The sequence below is a fragment of the Callithrix jacchus genome, chromosome 4 (assembly GCF_049354715.1).
Source record: "Callithrix jacchus isolate 240 chromosome 4, calJac240_pri, whole genome shotgun sequence".
NCBI lineage: Eukaryota > Metazoa > Chordata > Mammalia > Primates > Cebidae > Callithrix > Callithrix jacchus.
Window position 1 is genome coordinate 96,591,709 of NC_133505.1, and position 15,964 is coordinate 96,607,672.

The 15,964-nt window shown below is 33.4% G+C and overlaps 1 protein-coding gene across 2 annotated transcripts in view; it reads right to left on the reverse strand.

Moving 5' to 3' along the window:
• Positions 1-1,758: 1,758 nt before the first annotated feature.
• MAP3K7 (mitogen-activated protein kinase kinase kinase 7) overlaps positions 1,759-15,964 on the reverse strand; it is a 76,708-nt gene continuing 62,502 nt past the window's right edge. For both annotated transcript variants that reach the window (XM_035296351.3, XM_035296350.3), the window contains 4 exons: positions 11,189-11,294; positions 7,322-7,383; positions 6,506-6,621; positions 1,759-4,786 (listed from right to left, as the gene is read on the reverse strand). In XM_035296351.3, the coding sequence (XP_035152242.1) occupies positions 4,606-4,786; positions 6,506-6,621; positions 7,322-7,383; positions 11,189-11,294 (465 nt within the window). In that variant the 3' untranslated portion in view covers positions 1,759-4,605. The remainder of the gene's footprint in view (positions 4,787-6,505; positions 6,622-7,321; positions 7,384-11,188; positions 11,295-15,964) is intronic.

A 15,964-nucleotide genomic window follows, 5' to 3' on the forward strand; every position in this document is an offset into this window, starting at 1 on the left:
TGAAAACTGGCCTTATGTATTTTGGAAGGCTCAAGTTATGCATAACACAGAAGCTACTGATTTAAAGGCTGCATAAAGTAACTGATATGAAGGGCAAGTCATTTAAACTGAAGTTCCATTTGGGTGGAACTGCATGGCAGGGGGTGTTGGAACCTCCAACAGCAGTGTCTAGTCATAGATGGAAAAGAAGCACAGGGCCTAGTGTTAAGCGTTACATGATCTGTCAGTGCAAATATTATGTCTATGTGGACCACCGTATGAGGAAGGACCACTGACAACATCTGTATGAGATACTATGTCAAACATTTACTGTTTCATGCTACTGAAATATTGTTTTGCAAATTGTTCTGTGGAGTAACAACCAACCTAGTCTTTCTTAGGATTTTGAGCAAGCAGAAAACAGCTTTAACTTAAAAAAAAAAAAAAAAAAAATAGGAAACACAGCAGAAAATTTATAATTCCTCTCAAAGAAATTACATTAACTATTCAGGTGGGGGAAAAAAGGCTTAAGAAGTGTACATATTGTAGGATTTCATTTATGTAAAATTCTAGAAAATGCAAACTAATCTAGATTGATAGAAAGCAGATCAGTGGTTGTCTGGGGCTTGGGGTGAGGGTAGGGCTCAATTGCAAGGGGCAGGACGGTACTTTTTGGGGTGGTAGATATGCAGGATGTGGACGGCTGGGGTGGTTTCACAAGTGAATATGTAAGTCGAACTCTGTAAGCAGCACACCTTTACTTAAATGCTCACCAAATTCTGAGGTGATTTAGCTTTCACATTGACTTATGTGACAGGTAGGATATTTGCATTTTTAAAAATTAGATGCAGTTTATCATATATGAATTATACCCCAGTTTAAAACTATGCAGATCTCTTACCTGCTAAATAAGTCAATGTGAAAGCTAAATCACCTCAGAATTTGGAGAGCATTTAAAATTACCGTATGGCAAAGTTGTTATTGTAGACTTGGGTTTTAAAAGACGTGGGGGAGGGTCTCGATGTTGGCTTTGTTGCTATCCACAGAGTGGTCACAAAGCCCCTGCTAGTTATAAGCTATCTTCTAGTTATAAGCTATCTGGTTCTCTTCATTGTTTGCCATTCAATCTAAGGTTTTTCCTATGCTCTTCTTTGCATCATGAGCTAATAGTGTCCACAGAGTCCCCATGCATGAGATTCTGCCTGACAATGGAACAGATGACGATGGAAAAGCAGACTCAGGCACAAGTCTTAACCTTTAGGAGCCTATTTTCCCATCAGAAAGATGGGAATATTATCTAATTACTGTGTGACTGAAATGGACATGAAACTTGGTAACAGCAGTGCAGTTTATAATATATGATAAATATTTATGAAACAAATGAATGGATGGATTTACTAAAATGAAGGTAGAGTTTATAAGAATGTATGCATGTTTAGGTCGGGAAGCCAGTCATTTGAAAAAGGAATGAAATACCTAATTTAACTTAAAAAAGAAATCAGTTTTCTGATGAGAAGAATCACTTAGCGATATATGATGTACTGTGTGAGTCATACAAGTTAAAACTCATGAAATTGTGAAGAGCTCCATTTAAAGCAAAATTTTGAAATGCAAGAGATGATATGTTAACTGGCCCATTACCCAGCCTCTTAAAAATCATGATTATGGTACAAAAGTGATATTTCAGTTTTTACTAGTTTCTGTGTAAGGTAAACATGGTGCCAAAGCAGAACACCTCACATTTGCTCATACAAGTCATTCACCACTTTTACATACTAGTTTAGAATAGTAATCTGAATTTTATTAAAAACAAAAATAAATCTAAAAAGCTTCCTTCAATTACAAGTATGCACAAGAATTTCTGCATTACATCATTTGACATAAAATGTTCTCAATGACATAAGTAGAACTAGAACTTACTACCATTTGAAGACAGGAGTTGAACTCTGAAAACCACACACATTTATAGAAAGAAACAAAAATTTCACAGCGAAGACCTGTGGTCTCTGGCTACAGGAGCTGAAATTAGGAACATGAAAGAAACTTGGAGAGAAGACATTCAATACTCTAAAATACTTCAGCAAAAATAGTCAAACATTTGTAAACAACTTTTAGCAAATCTTTATATGCTGTGTTGCTATATGGTAAATATTCTTAACTGATTTTTATTCAACTCAAAAAAGTGATTTTATTGCTCATGAATACTTCCCTCTAGATTAGATAAAAGCTTGCTTTCTTTCCCGGGAGGCAAGAGTAAAATGTTATTAGGGCTTACTCAATGATAGTTTTTGAATTTCTTACACTGGGGCGTTCTAGCCACTTGCTTGCCTGTTTGCAATTTCTACCCAAAAAAATGAAGGTCAGAATAAACTATAAAACCAGAACTAATAAGTTTGGCTCCTTGTTAACATTTTTATTTGTAGGTTTGATGGTTGAAGACACCGATGAAACTGGCTGTGTATTTTAGGACTTAAAAGTATGAAATTGACAACACAACTATTTAAAAACAGAGTAAGGCTGAACTTTTCTCAATGTCCAGGGCAACTACAGTACTGAAAATCCCAAAGAAATTATTGTAAACAAACAAGCAACTGTTCAACAGCCTCTTGCATTTGGTACCATGACTAAAATCTACTATTTTCTTCCTTTCACCTATTTGGATATTTTTATGAAATGACTACATGTAAAAACCATAATAAAATTTCCCTTTGTGTTATGATACATAAAACATACCAATGACTAGAAATAAAATCTGAAATCTTGAATGCTAAATCCTAATGGAAACATCAAGCCTTAGCATTCACGCTTGGATATCTCGTGTTCCGAGATAAAAGGCCTCTTTAAAGTGACTAGGTCCCTTTCAGTGGAGTGACAGATGTATACACAAGCAGCAATGCTATGGATGAGTCAAGCTTTATCTTAGTCTACAGTTATTATGCTGAACCCAGTATCAGTTTCAGCTATGTAATCAAATTATTTGGAAACAATAATACTGCTTTTATTTAAATTAAATGATGAAAGACATTTATTTCCAGGAAGCTTTCTAAAATAGACTTTGAAGAAGCTAAAAATAACAGTTTAGTACAAACTGTCCTTCACCTGTATTGCTTGTATACACAAGGAATTCATTATAAAATTCGGTGGTGGGAGGAAAAAATAATGGAAGAAAAAGTTACTTGCTTTAGCATTTTTAAGAACAGTTTTGGTAACTTCTTTGATCAACTTGCTTATCTGAGATAGAGCAAAAACTACAATACAGTCATGAAAGAATTCTAATAATCACGGTAATTAACGCTTTCATTTTCAATTTTTTCTTCAGAAAACATTAATGCTATAAAAATCAGATTGATGACATCCTTATTTAAAAGACACCATGCACTGGTATCAAAATGTGACTTATTTTAACACCAACTGAAAAAACAGTTTGTATAGTCATTTTATTATTACTGTTAAGTTACTCTGATGGTTTTGGTAGCAAAGTTACTGTTAATGATATAAATACTCTCTTTATAGGTGTTGAAATTCTTTCAAAAGTGTTAAAAGGCTGCAGACATTCTAGAATGGGATTATAAGGAAAATCAAATATTCCAATATCCAGGATAATTAGGATACTTGTTGAATTTATATTTACTTCTTTAACGTCCTTCTTATTTGCCTGGTTTATTCCTCATTTGGTATGATAAAAGAAATCTAAGCTCAAGCCTTTTTAAGCTAGAGCAATTATTTTCATTTTCCATTATTTTTCTTCATTTTTTTTTTTCAAATACACAAGAAAACAATCCAAGAATCATTGCAGAAGAAATGATCATTTAAGCTCAACCATGTTCTTTTGCCTTTTAATTTCATTTAAGAGGTTAGTATTATAGAGTCATAAAAGCTTTACAGTTTCAACACACACACACACAGTCACAGAATTAAAAATCTTTACTCCTTAAAAAAAAGACTTCCATTTTGTTCAATGTATCACAATCAAATTTTAGTCTAATAAAATCTGGTAAAACTGCTTTCATTAAATAGAGCAGCTGCCACTTACCTTTACATATTTTACGGATGGAACTAAGTTCAGTACTGATCCAAGGATGCTGGCATCACAGCCCTTACACTGAACTATCCCTAAAGGTTCCATATTTCTGTAGTATACCACCAATCACCCCAAATTTATAATACCCTGTCTTTAACTTGGTATATACCATCTTTTGGGGAAAAGTTATTAATATTTTGAGATGAGATACAAGAATAAAGTCATTCTTGAGGTTCCACATCTAATATGAAAAAAATGGACGATGTTTGCACATAGCAGCTAGTTTGATACCTCCCGTTCTGTTAGGCTAGCCTTCACACAATGAGCATGCATATACAGCCACAGTTCACTGCATCTGTTTTGAAGTTGAAGAAGTGCTGCTCATTCAAGTCACAGATGCTACCATGTTATGCAATGAGACAGTAAAACTGTATGTCCACCATAAGAAAAGGAAAATAAACAATGAAACTAATGCAGCAAATATAGGCAGTTGGCATTCAAAACACGCCAAAAAGCTAACACTCATGAATTGTCATTATAAGGGTTTTCCTTTCCTTAAAAAAAGTCTTTCTTTGTGTATTTCGAAATTTAACAGTCCCAGAGAATCATGAAGTGCCTTGTCGTTTCTGCTGCTGACTTCTGATGACCTCTAGTTGTTTTTTGCATTGCTGGTAGTAAGTAGAAAGGCTTTTGTTTTCATCTAAAAGCTTTTTATGTTCCTGTACCAGGCGAGATGTATTTTGCTGGTCCTTTTCATCCTGGTCCAGTTCTGCAACGAGTTCTTGCCTACAAACAAATACCACATAATATTACACATGATGGAAAAATTCATACCTTACTAGCTGATGATGGAAGCTCAATTAATGAGAATTTTTATTCTGGGTCTATCATTTTGCATCTTAGCTACACTACTCAAACATAATTATGGGCTGGAGTTGAACTCTCATATACTTCTAGTGTAACAATACAAATATCATAATCCTTCTATTAAGTAACTGTACTTGGATAATTAGTGAAGTAGATAAAATGGTAAAGTAAAAGTTTCAGAAAATTTCATTTTCTATTTTCTTTTTTGTGTAGGAAGGAAGAACAAAGGCTGGGAAAGGTTCCGTCTGATTATGGGAAAATAACATGAAGTTTTTATCATTCACATTGTACTTTTATACTCATTCACATTCTGAAGTCACAATCCTATTTAACTCTAGTAGAGAGTGGTAAGTTAATAGAACATTTGCAACCTAATTAAAATAAATGCTATCCAATTTAAAGCTTTTTCCCATTGTAAAGCAGTGAGAAAAAATAAAAAGTACCACTTATTTTAAACCACTTACATTTGCAAGCATTTTCAGGAAAGACCCTCAGTCTTTTACAGTCTGATAAACTTATTTAAGTCCCTTTTATTTGGGAACTATTAAGTATTCCCTAAAAAGATGCATCTTTAGGCATCTCCTAAAGTGAGGTTACAATATAAATGAATAATTAATAAAAAGTCCTCAAGCAAAATAACTACCTAATACTATTTCTTAAAGAATTTAAAATTGGTTAAAATTGCCATAGTTTTCACAGCCAACACCCTAATCCACCACTTGTTTTTTCCAGCATAGAATTCTTCTTTCGAATGATTAAAGTATGGCAAAAGTATAGGTTAAACACGTGAAATAAAAAATCAAGCTTTTTCAACATAACGTGCCAGCAGTTCCATAATTACTTCTACAATTTCCTATTTAGGCTTACCTTTCAAATACCAGGTTGGTTTCATTTAAATCACTATATCAATAAATTGTGATAAAACAATTTTTTCTCTTTTGGCTTCAAAGTCCATACAGAAAATTTTTCACAAATTACTTCAGAAAAAAACAGCTTTCATTTATTTAGATTAAAATTAATGAAGGGAATCCTATTATCATACATATGTAAAGTTACCAAAATTTTTTCCTGTAACACTTCATTTTAGTTACCACCAATAAATCAGTTTCTTAAGTGTAAAATTTCATGAAGGTCATGCTTAGAAAACTGAAGATTCATACAAATTTAAGAACTGTGAATACAGTAGTAAGGAAATTAGACTGGATTTCTTTAAAAAGGGAGGAAGGCAGTTTCTATAACTCCTCAGAAGAACACTCAGTTATGAAATACAGTCTTTTAATAAGTAATCCTACTCCTAAACATACACCTGGAAAAAATGTACAAAAATATGTCTAAGATAAGGCACAACCGAACGTTAGTAAATCAAATTATTTTATCTATATGTAAGCAAACAAATCTTTATAGCAATAAATCTAAACAGCTCTGAGAACAATAGCACTAATATGATATAGTCAAAAGAATTGAGTTTTCCATAAAAATTTTTAGTAAAAGGGTGTCTAAAGCTGAACCAAGTGAAAGTTTCCTTAATGACTAAGTCTAAAAACTATAATGTTTTCATGGCTTCAAACAATATTGTACCTTATATCTTAAACTCCAAATACTAATGTATTTTTATTTTTATTCATAAAAATAACTTACTTTCTCTGTAATAACAATGCAATTTCTGTTTGAACTTTCATATATTCTTGTGCCATTTTACAATGCTGTTCAAACACTGCCATAGATTCTTTGGAGTTTGGGCACGGTGCTAGAGGCTGAAAATAATCAGGAATGTTAAAACATAATTAAATCAAATTTCAATATCCAGCTGAGAGTTAAGACAGAGACTGTGATATATTTTTACAGCACTAAAGCAATGATCTTTAAAAATAAGTGTTAAACCATGCCCTAGAAAATCTCAGTGTCCTTTTGTAGAGTTAACTCAGCATTTAAATTTACTCTTGATGTTTTAACACTTTCATTGTTACAGAGAACCATGATTGCTGAAGTTGTATTCTCTGGTATGACATTTCAGGTTGCAAACAGGATCAAACTAAAGGATGTTTGTGGCCCTCAAAGTCATGAGGAGGCACTGAAGTATATTATTTACATGTTCAGTCACTATGAACCTGAGAATGTATCACGAAATGTATTAAATAGAAAAAAGCTTATGAGTTTTGTTTTAATGCACTAAAATTAAGGAGCGAAAATGCAATGCTTAGCAGTACTGAAGAAAGATACTGGAGTATTTTTCTTGATGACTGTCAAGATAAGCATACAATTCTGCCAATTTAAAGTCTGATTAACTTAACCAAAAGAATTGTTTATTTTGATTAGATTTTAAAAAGTTTAAGGAGGCCAACTAAAAGGATAAATATAAGACTCTATCATGATGGGTAGCAACACAACTGTCAGCTTCAAAGACAAACTCTAAGAAGAAAAAAGTCAACTGTCAATGAGAAAGTATTCCTTTACCTGTAGTTGGTGATCCAGTGTGAGATAAGCCATTGGGATGGAGTTATCTGATCCATTGGTATCTAGAATTAAAGCATGTAGTTTATTCATTTTCTGTCACAGATATTAAAATGAACAGCAAGAAAGCATGAATGAAATGCTTTTTTCCCCTCAAGTAAATAATATGTAAATTAAAAGTTATGGCTACTGGCAATGGAAGAGTCTATTTCTGAATTCTAAAGGTTAAAAAAAAGACATTCAGTTATCAGATATTAGAACGTAATCATATTCTCGCACCTGTAATTTAAGTTGGCTATAGACTGAATAGAACACAATATATTAAAACTTCTAAACTCTTGGTTAATTAAAAACAAAAACAGTGATATGAGACCTTTATATTTCAAATTCAGTCGTAATTGACCCTATCTAATCAGACCCCACATCTCTTTTATCATGCTAAGTTTTTTTATATAAGGCTATGTCAACTCTGTTAACATCAGTGTTCCTTAACAGGGAAAGGGAGAAAGTGGAGACAAATTCTCTTTCAGTGGATCATTTTCAATTTACATAGATTCTAATGTGACCCCCACCACCCATCCTGCCCTTCCCAGTAAGAATCATTGCAGAAAACGAGATGTTGCTGATGAGACTGTATTACAAATATGAACAGTAAGGAACCAAAAAGGAGGTTGAGACCTGTGGTTCAATGTCATGTTAAAAACAGCTAAGTTGATTAACTCAAATAACCAGTCAATTTTATAAAATTATTTGAATATAATGTTTTTGTTTATATTTCAAAAGAGGCAAAATTACCATATAACTTGACTGAGATGCATGGGATAGTCTCTTCCTAACATTAATGTTTATGTAAAACAGTTCCAGAAGTAAGCAGAATAACTCTGAGTATTGACTTTTCTACTTCAGAAATAGTTGCTTTCCCGTTGTTAGTAGAGAAAAAAAATGAGCTAAATGAGTGAGCTGTTCAGCCTTTTTCTGACAAATAACTCCTTGAAGGAGTGGTGTGGATAAAGGCAAGTAAGGATGACAGCAGATGCACTGTATGCAATCCAAAAAAACTCAAGACTGTTCGCTGGCTCAGTAATCTTCTGATTTATTGTTAACTGTTACTCCAGATTTTTTTAAAGCCATTGAGAATGTGCTTGCAAGAAACTCCAAAAGCTAATTAGCGAAATCAGACCAAATGAGACAATGCATGTGAGGAACACCATGCAATGTTGGCGTATATTAAGCACTCAATGAATGATGGTAGCTATCATTATTATCATACTAAATCGAGAATTAGAAAGGACAATTTAAAAGACTATAGTATGCATTTAATACTGAAAAAGTAATGTTTGTTAAATATTAGAATGGAATACACTTTCTCACTTTTAAACTAAATTGAAATTGAACTTCCAGTCTCTACTAGCAATAATTGGTCACAAAATCGAAAGACTAATGAAAGCTTTTTTTTTTTGTATGTGTGTTTCAATCGCTAATCAAATCTAACTGCTTCTGAATGTCAAGACTCATGTCGGTTTGGTTAAATTAGGCAAACTCTCTTCTCTGGCTCCTAAACACAACATATCTCATATTCTTTGAGTATGCATTCCCTTCAGGAAAATGTTGCCTTCTTTCTGCATATGACTAAAGAACACGTGTCATCATTTTATGAAAAGGTCAGACACTATGCCAGGTCTTGTTTAATTGACTTCTCTTATAACTATCAAAACACTCAGCTTGTACTGTAAACTTAGTAATTTATTATATAGTTAAGTTTATTTTTAATGTGTCAGTATTATGACCCTAACCAGAATGCAAGGAATGAGCCATACTTTACGTTAATACATCTTTGCAAAGTACTAAGCACCGGTGAAAACTCTTTACTGAGTTTCCCCCTCTGTGGCTCCCTCTACTGGGTCAAGATATCTCTCTCACTAGATCTTCTCAGTTTGTGGGTCTTTTTAAATACCCCATAATATTACAAATAGAAACTGAAGAGCACTCATTATATGCTGATTATTAAATTGTTATGCGCTTTAGCTTTCTCTGAAAACCTCACAAAATTGGAAGATTATTTAATGAAAGTTTTTTTTTTGTAAACCTCAGCTTTCTCTGAAAATATACAAAAACTTCTCAAATTAAAAAAAAAGTAATTAGGTTGCTTTATGTTTACACTCTTAATTTTTTCCTTGGTCAGTTGGCCTTCAAGGAAAAAAGACTATCTATCTGCTTGCTTATCAATATTTTTCTTAGAAATACTACAAAGCTGAATTACAAACTTAAAAGAGCCTCCATTTTTAAAATGTATTCAAAATTATAGCCACACAGTTGCAATATATTTCAACGCAAAGACAAAATTCAGCTGATATTGCAAACTATTTCTGGCAATTGGTATTTTGTGATATTTTTAGGTACAGAAAAAGAAAACAATGGGACAGGAGTTGGAAGGTAGAAACAACACTTGAAGTAGAAATGTAGCAGTTATGCGAGAGAGGCTTAAACATCTTTTATTTTAACCCCATGAAGTCACAATCTGCCGCACTGTTAAATGGCACATATAGATTGGTGTAGACTGAAGACAGGAGGCTCTGCAAAGTTGAGTACCAGACCTGGACAAATGCCATAATGTCAGGGAGAGTACTCCCTTGCCAGGGGCTTCAGGAATCAAAAAGAGCTGTTATCACCTGAATGTTAATGATAAAATCTGGCAAGAGCATTTCCCTGTCTACCACCAGGAAGGAGAATGTCTATAATGAATTCTATACTTGCGGTGAGTAGTGGTGAATGCTCTGGACAGTCCTAGGTTGGGCTGTGCTAGGGGTGAAACAGAAGTTTTTGTCACCACTAAATTTAAACTTACTAAAACCAGAGAGTACACCCTTGCTAAACATAGTTCTATCTTACATGACACAGAGAAAAACCACCCAGTTAATTTTTTAAATTAAATTACAAACTTGACCAAACCATATCAGATAACTATAAATACTTGAGTTGTATTTCAGTTTGTAAAGACAGAAAGCTGGCATTTTAACTTCAATCTAATTGTTACTATTAATAACATAGTTGATCTTATATAAAATACCAAATGCTTTAATTTTCCAAGGGCTAAGAGATCATCTTTCCCTTTATGACTTAATAAAATATAAATAAAAAATTTCGTAAGTACACTTAAAAGCATTTATCAAGATATTTTCCTAATGTTAGGGAAAAATTTCTTCTACTATGGCACATCATTTCTTGTTTGCCCATAATGATATGATTCCATCACTACCTTTAGGCAGGTGAACATTAATACTAATATTGTGACCAGTTAGTTATCCATGTTGGGGAGCTTTAATAACTCTTTAAAAATAATAGCGTCTAAAGGTCTAATAGAATATTTGTATAACCAAAAATGGTGTCTCTTATCAGTTAAAAACAATTCAAAAGGTCAATGATCAGAATTTTTTTCTCCGTAATGTACATGACATCTTGTGTCCTTAAACAAAAAATTGAGATGAAGATGATGAGGATGATTTTTACCATTCTCCAATTTTGGTTATTGATAAAATAATGACTTTACTACCTTCATCTAGTAGGATGAATCTAGTAGGAAAATCACAAGCTGAAGTATCAAGATATACGCTTCCCAACTGGGAAAAATCCCCTAACAGACGATATTTAAAATACATACGTAGTATCTAGATAAAAAAAAAAATACAGAAGGCAAGGCAGTCTCTGTCTCTGTATTCAGAACAATATTTTGACATGTATTGCTAAATAGTTTGTTACTATGAAAATCTAAACAGTATAATGTGTGCCTCTGTAAAAATTAGAGTAATGACATGGCCAAATGAACATAATTGATTCCATTTCATAAATATAATGAGAAAACAGACTGGTCACCTGTGGAATCATCAGGGGTCCATGGATGATTTCTAGTAGGCTTTTCTGAGGTTGGTCCTGAGGTAGTGATCATTCTGACACTGGGACTGGATGACCTACTGCTCACCTACAGGAAGAAATGACAGGAGAAACAAAATGTGATTTTTTGGTTAAAAAAGATGACAAGAGAACGTTTCCATTAAAAGGCAAAGAACATACTTAGAGATCCCCCAAAAAACTCTTGTAAACAACAAAATAAATCTTCTCTTATATATATGTAAAAATTTATATGCACTCACACATGATACCTCTTAAAAACTGATGCATTTGCAAGAAACTAAGAAATACTCTGAGATTAGAAACAAAACAAGATGAGGAAACCAGCAAGTGCTTAAGCTGACAGACCTGGGAATTTCAACTGAAACACCAATGGCCTAGACCTACTGTTTTCACAGCCTGCTGCACTCAAAGGAATGGACCATAAAGCCTTGGGCCTTTGTAGGATGGAAGGAAGACTGAAGAAATCTCTGCTTAAAGCTAAAACTCAGCAAAGGTTTCACTCTCAGAGAAAAGGTCACACAACTAGGAAAAAAAAAATCTGTTCTACAAAAGCAAACAGCAAATAAATTTGTCTCTCTTGGGTTAGTGGCTCTGGGTGGAAGGGAGAAATGTATTAACTGTGGATCCACAAAAAATTTCCAGATTGGATGCAGGTTACAACAAATTCCAACCACAACAAATCCCAAGCATAAGAAATAGGAGGAAGCTCACAAACTGAGTCCAACATAGAACGTATATATTCAAATTCTAGGAAACAATAGGAGACAGAAAAAGCAGCCAGAAGAAAGCAGAACAATGTCTTCAAGGTACTGAAAGAAAATAACTGCCAGTCTAGAATTGTCTAGCCAACAAAATTTGAAGAACAAGGCCAAAATAGCATTCTTAGATGGGCAAAAACTGAGTTTCCTTTCCATACATTCTTACCACAAAAATTTTTCCAGCATATATTTTTGGAAGAAGAAACATTTTACCTGATGGAAGGCTCAAGATCGAATAAAGAATAGTGATACATAGGGAAATAAATCTGCACATTGAAAATATGCAGTGATGGAAACAGTGAAGTTATAGAATTACCAAACAAATAAACAAGATGGTATCAAAATTATAAATAACAATAGCATAAGCATGAAGAACACTGATTTTAAAATCCTTGTATTGTTCAGGATGAAGGTAGATCTTTACTAGGTTGGGCATGAATGTTAAAATTTCAAAGGTATTTATTAAAGTAGTAATATATAACTCCCAAACCATAAATAAAACAATAGAATGAGAAATTTATCCAATTCAAAAGAAAGCTGCAAAGAGACAAAAAAGCATAAAAGCAAACTTATCAGTAACTACAATAAATGTAAAAGGATTAAACTCTAGTTATTTTTTAAAAATCAGATTGTCAGGCTGAATTAAATGCAATTTATAAGAGATATATCTAATTCACAGAGAGAGAAAACAGAAAACTAAAGGATAAAAAAAGATAACCAGGCAAAAACTACCCAATATGAAGTATCTATATTAATATTAGAGGGAATATGTTTTAGAGTCCAAAAAATTACTAGAGAAAAGGATAATATAAGTGGTTCAATTCAGAATACAACAATTCAAAATTTATTTTTTTTTTTATTTTTATTTTTGTAGACGTGGGCCTTACTGTGTTGACCAGGCTTCTCTCAACTTCCTAGCCCCAAGTAACCCTCTTTCCTCAGTCTCTCAGAATGCTGGGATTACAGGCATGAGCCATTGTGCCTGGCCTATGATTCAAAATTTATATGCTGTACATACAAATAGATAAATCAAACTCCTGGGCTCAAGCGATCCTCCCATCTCAGCCTCCCAGCAGCTGGGACTAGAGGCATACACCACTGAGCCCAGCTAATTTTGAAATTTTTTTGTAGTGCCATGATCTTGCCATGTTCCGAGGCTGGTCTCGACCTCCTGGCCTCAAGTGATCTCCCTCCTCAGCTTCCCAAAGCACTGGGATTGCAGGCATAAGCTACTGTGCCTGGCCAACAATTCAAAATTTATATGCAGTACATATAAACAGATAAAGTAAAAAAACTCAAGGATGTATCCTCAAACTTCTGGGCTCAAGTGATCCTCCTGCCTTAGCCTCCTGAGTAGCTGGAACTATAATTGGATGCCATTGCACTTGGCTAATTTCTAAATTTTTTGTAGAGATGGGATCTCACTATGTTGTCCAGGTTGGTTGTGACCTACAGGCTTCAAGCAATCTTCCCCTTGGCCTCCCAAAGTGCTGGGATTACAGGTGTGAGCACTTGTGCCCAGCCCTACACTAAGACATTTTAATATTCCTCTGTAAATTATAAAAAAGGATTCCAAAAAACAAAACACATATACAGTAAAACTTGAACTCCATAAAACACAAGTGTGATCTAAACCTAAGTGATTTTATGCCTAGCAAATGAAGAATACACATTCTTTTTAAGCATTCATGGGACACTGATGAAAACTGATTATGTACTAAGCCATAAGCAAATCTCAAAAAAGTTAAAAAAAAAATCAGTATCATATAAACTATAATTTTATTATTTTTTTGTACCGATTTCAAAACCTTTAAAAATATTTTGTCTTGAAAGACACTTCTAAATAACTCATTGGTTAAAGAAAAAAGAGAAGAGGAACATTAGAAAATACTTGAACCGAATTTTAACATGAATCATGCTAACACCTGGTGATGTAACTAAAAGAGCACATAAAGGAAAATATTTAATTCTAAATATATATATGAAAGAACCAGAAGCACTGACAGTTTATAAGCAAGGGATCTAACTTAGTTAAAAAAAGGATTTGCTTCTCAAAATGAAAAACAGCAAAAGATACTATTTTAAATCACAGACAATACTATAAAAACGAACAAATTCTTAAAAAAATAAATTTCCAAAATTCCTATACATTATAGAAAACACCAAGCACAGAGGGTTTTATAGATAAATTCTATCAAATATTCAAGAAAAGGATTTTTCCAATCTTAAATTATCCTAAAAAAAGAAAGAAGAAACTTTCTGACTCATTCTGTGAAGGTAGTAAAATTTGACCAAAATATAAGGACGGTGTAAGAAAGAAACTGAACCTCACTTACAAAAATAGACACAAAAGTCAAAATTCCTAAAAATTATATTAGCAAATATAATGTGGCAGTGTAGAAACAATAAAAATCATTTAAAAAGTTTATCCAACTTTGCAAATGACTGCACAAGTCACTTATTTCACATTAGGATATTCCATTAATGTAATTCATGACATCGATGGATTAAAGGAGAAAACCTCGACAAAGCATTTGACAAAATTTAACATCTAGTTATAAAAAGTACATTTAACAAACTTAAATTCCATGTATGAAAAGAGAATTATTTATTTATTTATTTATTTATTTATTTATTTTGACACAGGGTCTTGCTCTGTTGCCCAGGCTGGTGTGCAATGGCACAAACACAGCTCACTGCAGCCTTGACCTTCTGGGTTTAAGTAATCCTCCCACCTCAGCCTCCTAAGTAGCTGGAACCACAGGCTCATGGCACCATGCACGGCTAATTTTAAAAAATATTTGTATAGACACGGGGTCTCGCCCATGTTATGCAGGCTGGTCTTGAACTCCTAGGCTCAAGTGATCCTCCTGCCTCAGCCTCCCAAAGTGCTGGGATTACAGGTGTGAGCCACTGTGCCCGGTGGGAAGAGGATTTCTTAATCAGATAAAAGTTATTTATGATGTCTAGAAACATGATATATGACAGAACATGGCCCCGAGGGCTGGTGGGAGAATGGCAGGGAGGCCACAGGTAAGGAACACACAGGACCAAGCCTCACTGGGATTGCCAATGTTCCATTCCTTAAGCTGGGTGGTGGATTCATGAGTGTTCATTTTATTATTTTTATAACTTACACATTATCTATGTATTCTTGTCTACATATTAACATTTCATATATTAAAAATTTTCAAAAGGATACAGAAACTAAAATGAATTCCATAAAGACTTTTTAAAAAGCACCCTTTTCTTTTTTCTTGATGTGTTACTGAGTACCAAAGAGGAGACTAAAAAAAAAGACATGGAGTTAGAGAAAAAAAAAAAAAACATGAAAAAAAATTCATGAAAAATCTTATGTCTAGCTTTAACATATATACAAACACTGAAATTCAAGACTGCATATAAAATGAAATGCAATACAAAAGTACCCTTGAGTAGAATTTATCGTATGTGAGTTTTAATTATGCTGTAATGCCTGCTTTAGATCACTTCAACCTCTCTTTACCTGGAGAGGGGTTGGGGCTGGGTTAAGAATGTGATGAGAAATGTTCCATACAGTGCTAAAATTCTATGATTTTAGGCCTTGAAAACCCACAATAGACACAGGATAATAAATAGTTAGAGGTATTTTGTTTTCCTCCCATTTCTGTTTTATTTAAAATAAAAAATTTTTAACTTTTATGATTACACAGCAGGTATATATTTTTGGGCACATGAGATGTTTTGACATTGGCATGCAATGCATAATAATCATATCATGGAAAATGGGATATCCATCCCTTCAAGCATGTATCCTTTGTGTTACAAACAATCTAATTATACTTTTTGTGAAAGGTACTTTCATAACAATTTCAGAGAAAAAAAAATCATAAAATAACCTTTGAAGGAAAACTGATGAAATATGACTTTCATCTTGGGTACCCACTGGAATTGCTTCAGAAATTCCAAAAAGCTTTTCTACACCACAACCAATTTTTAA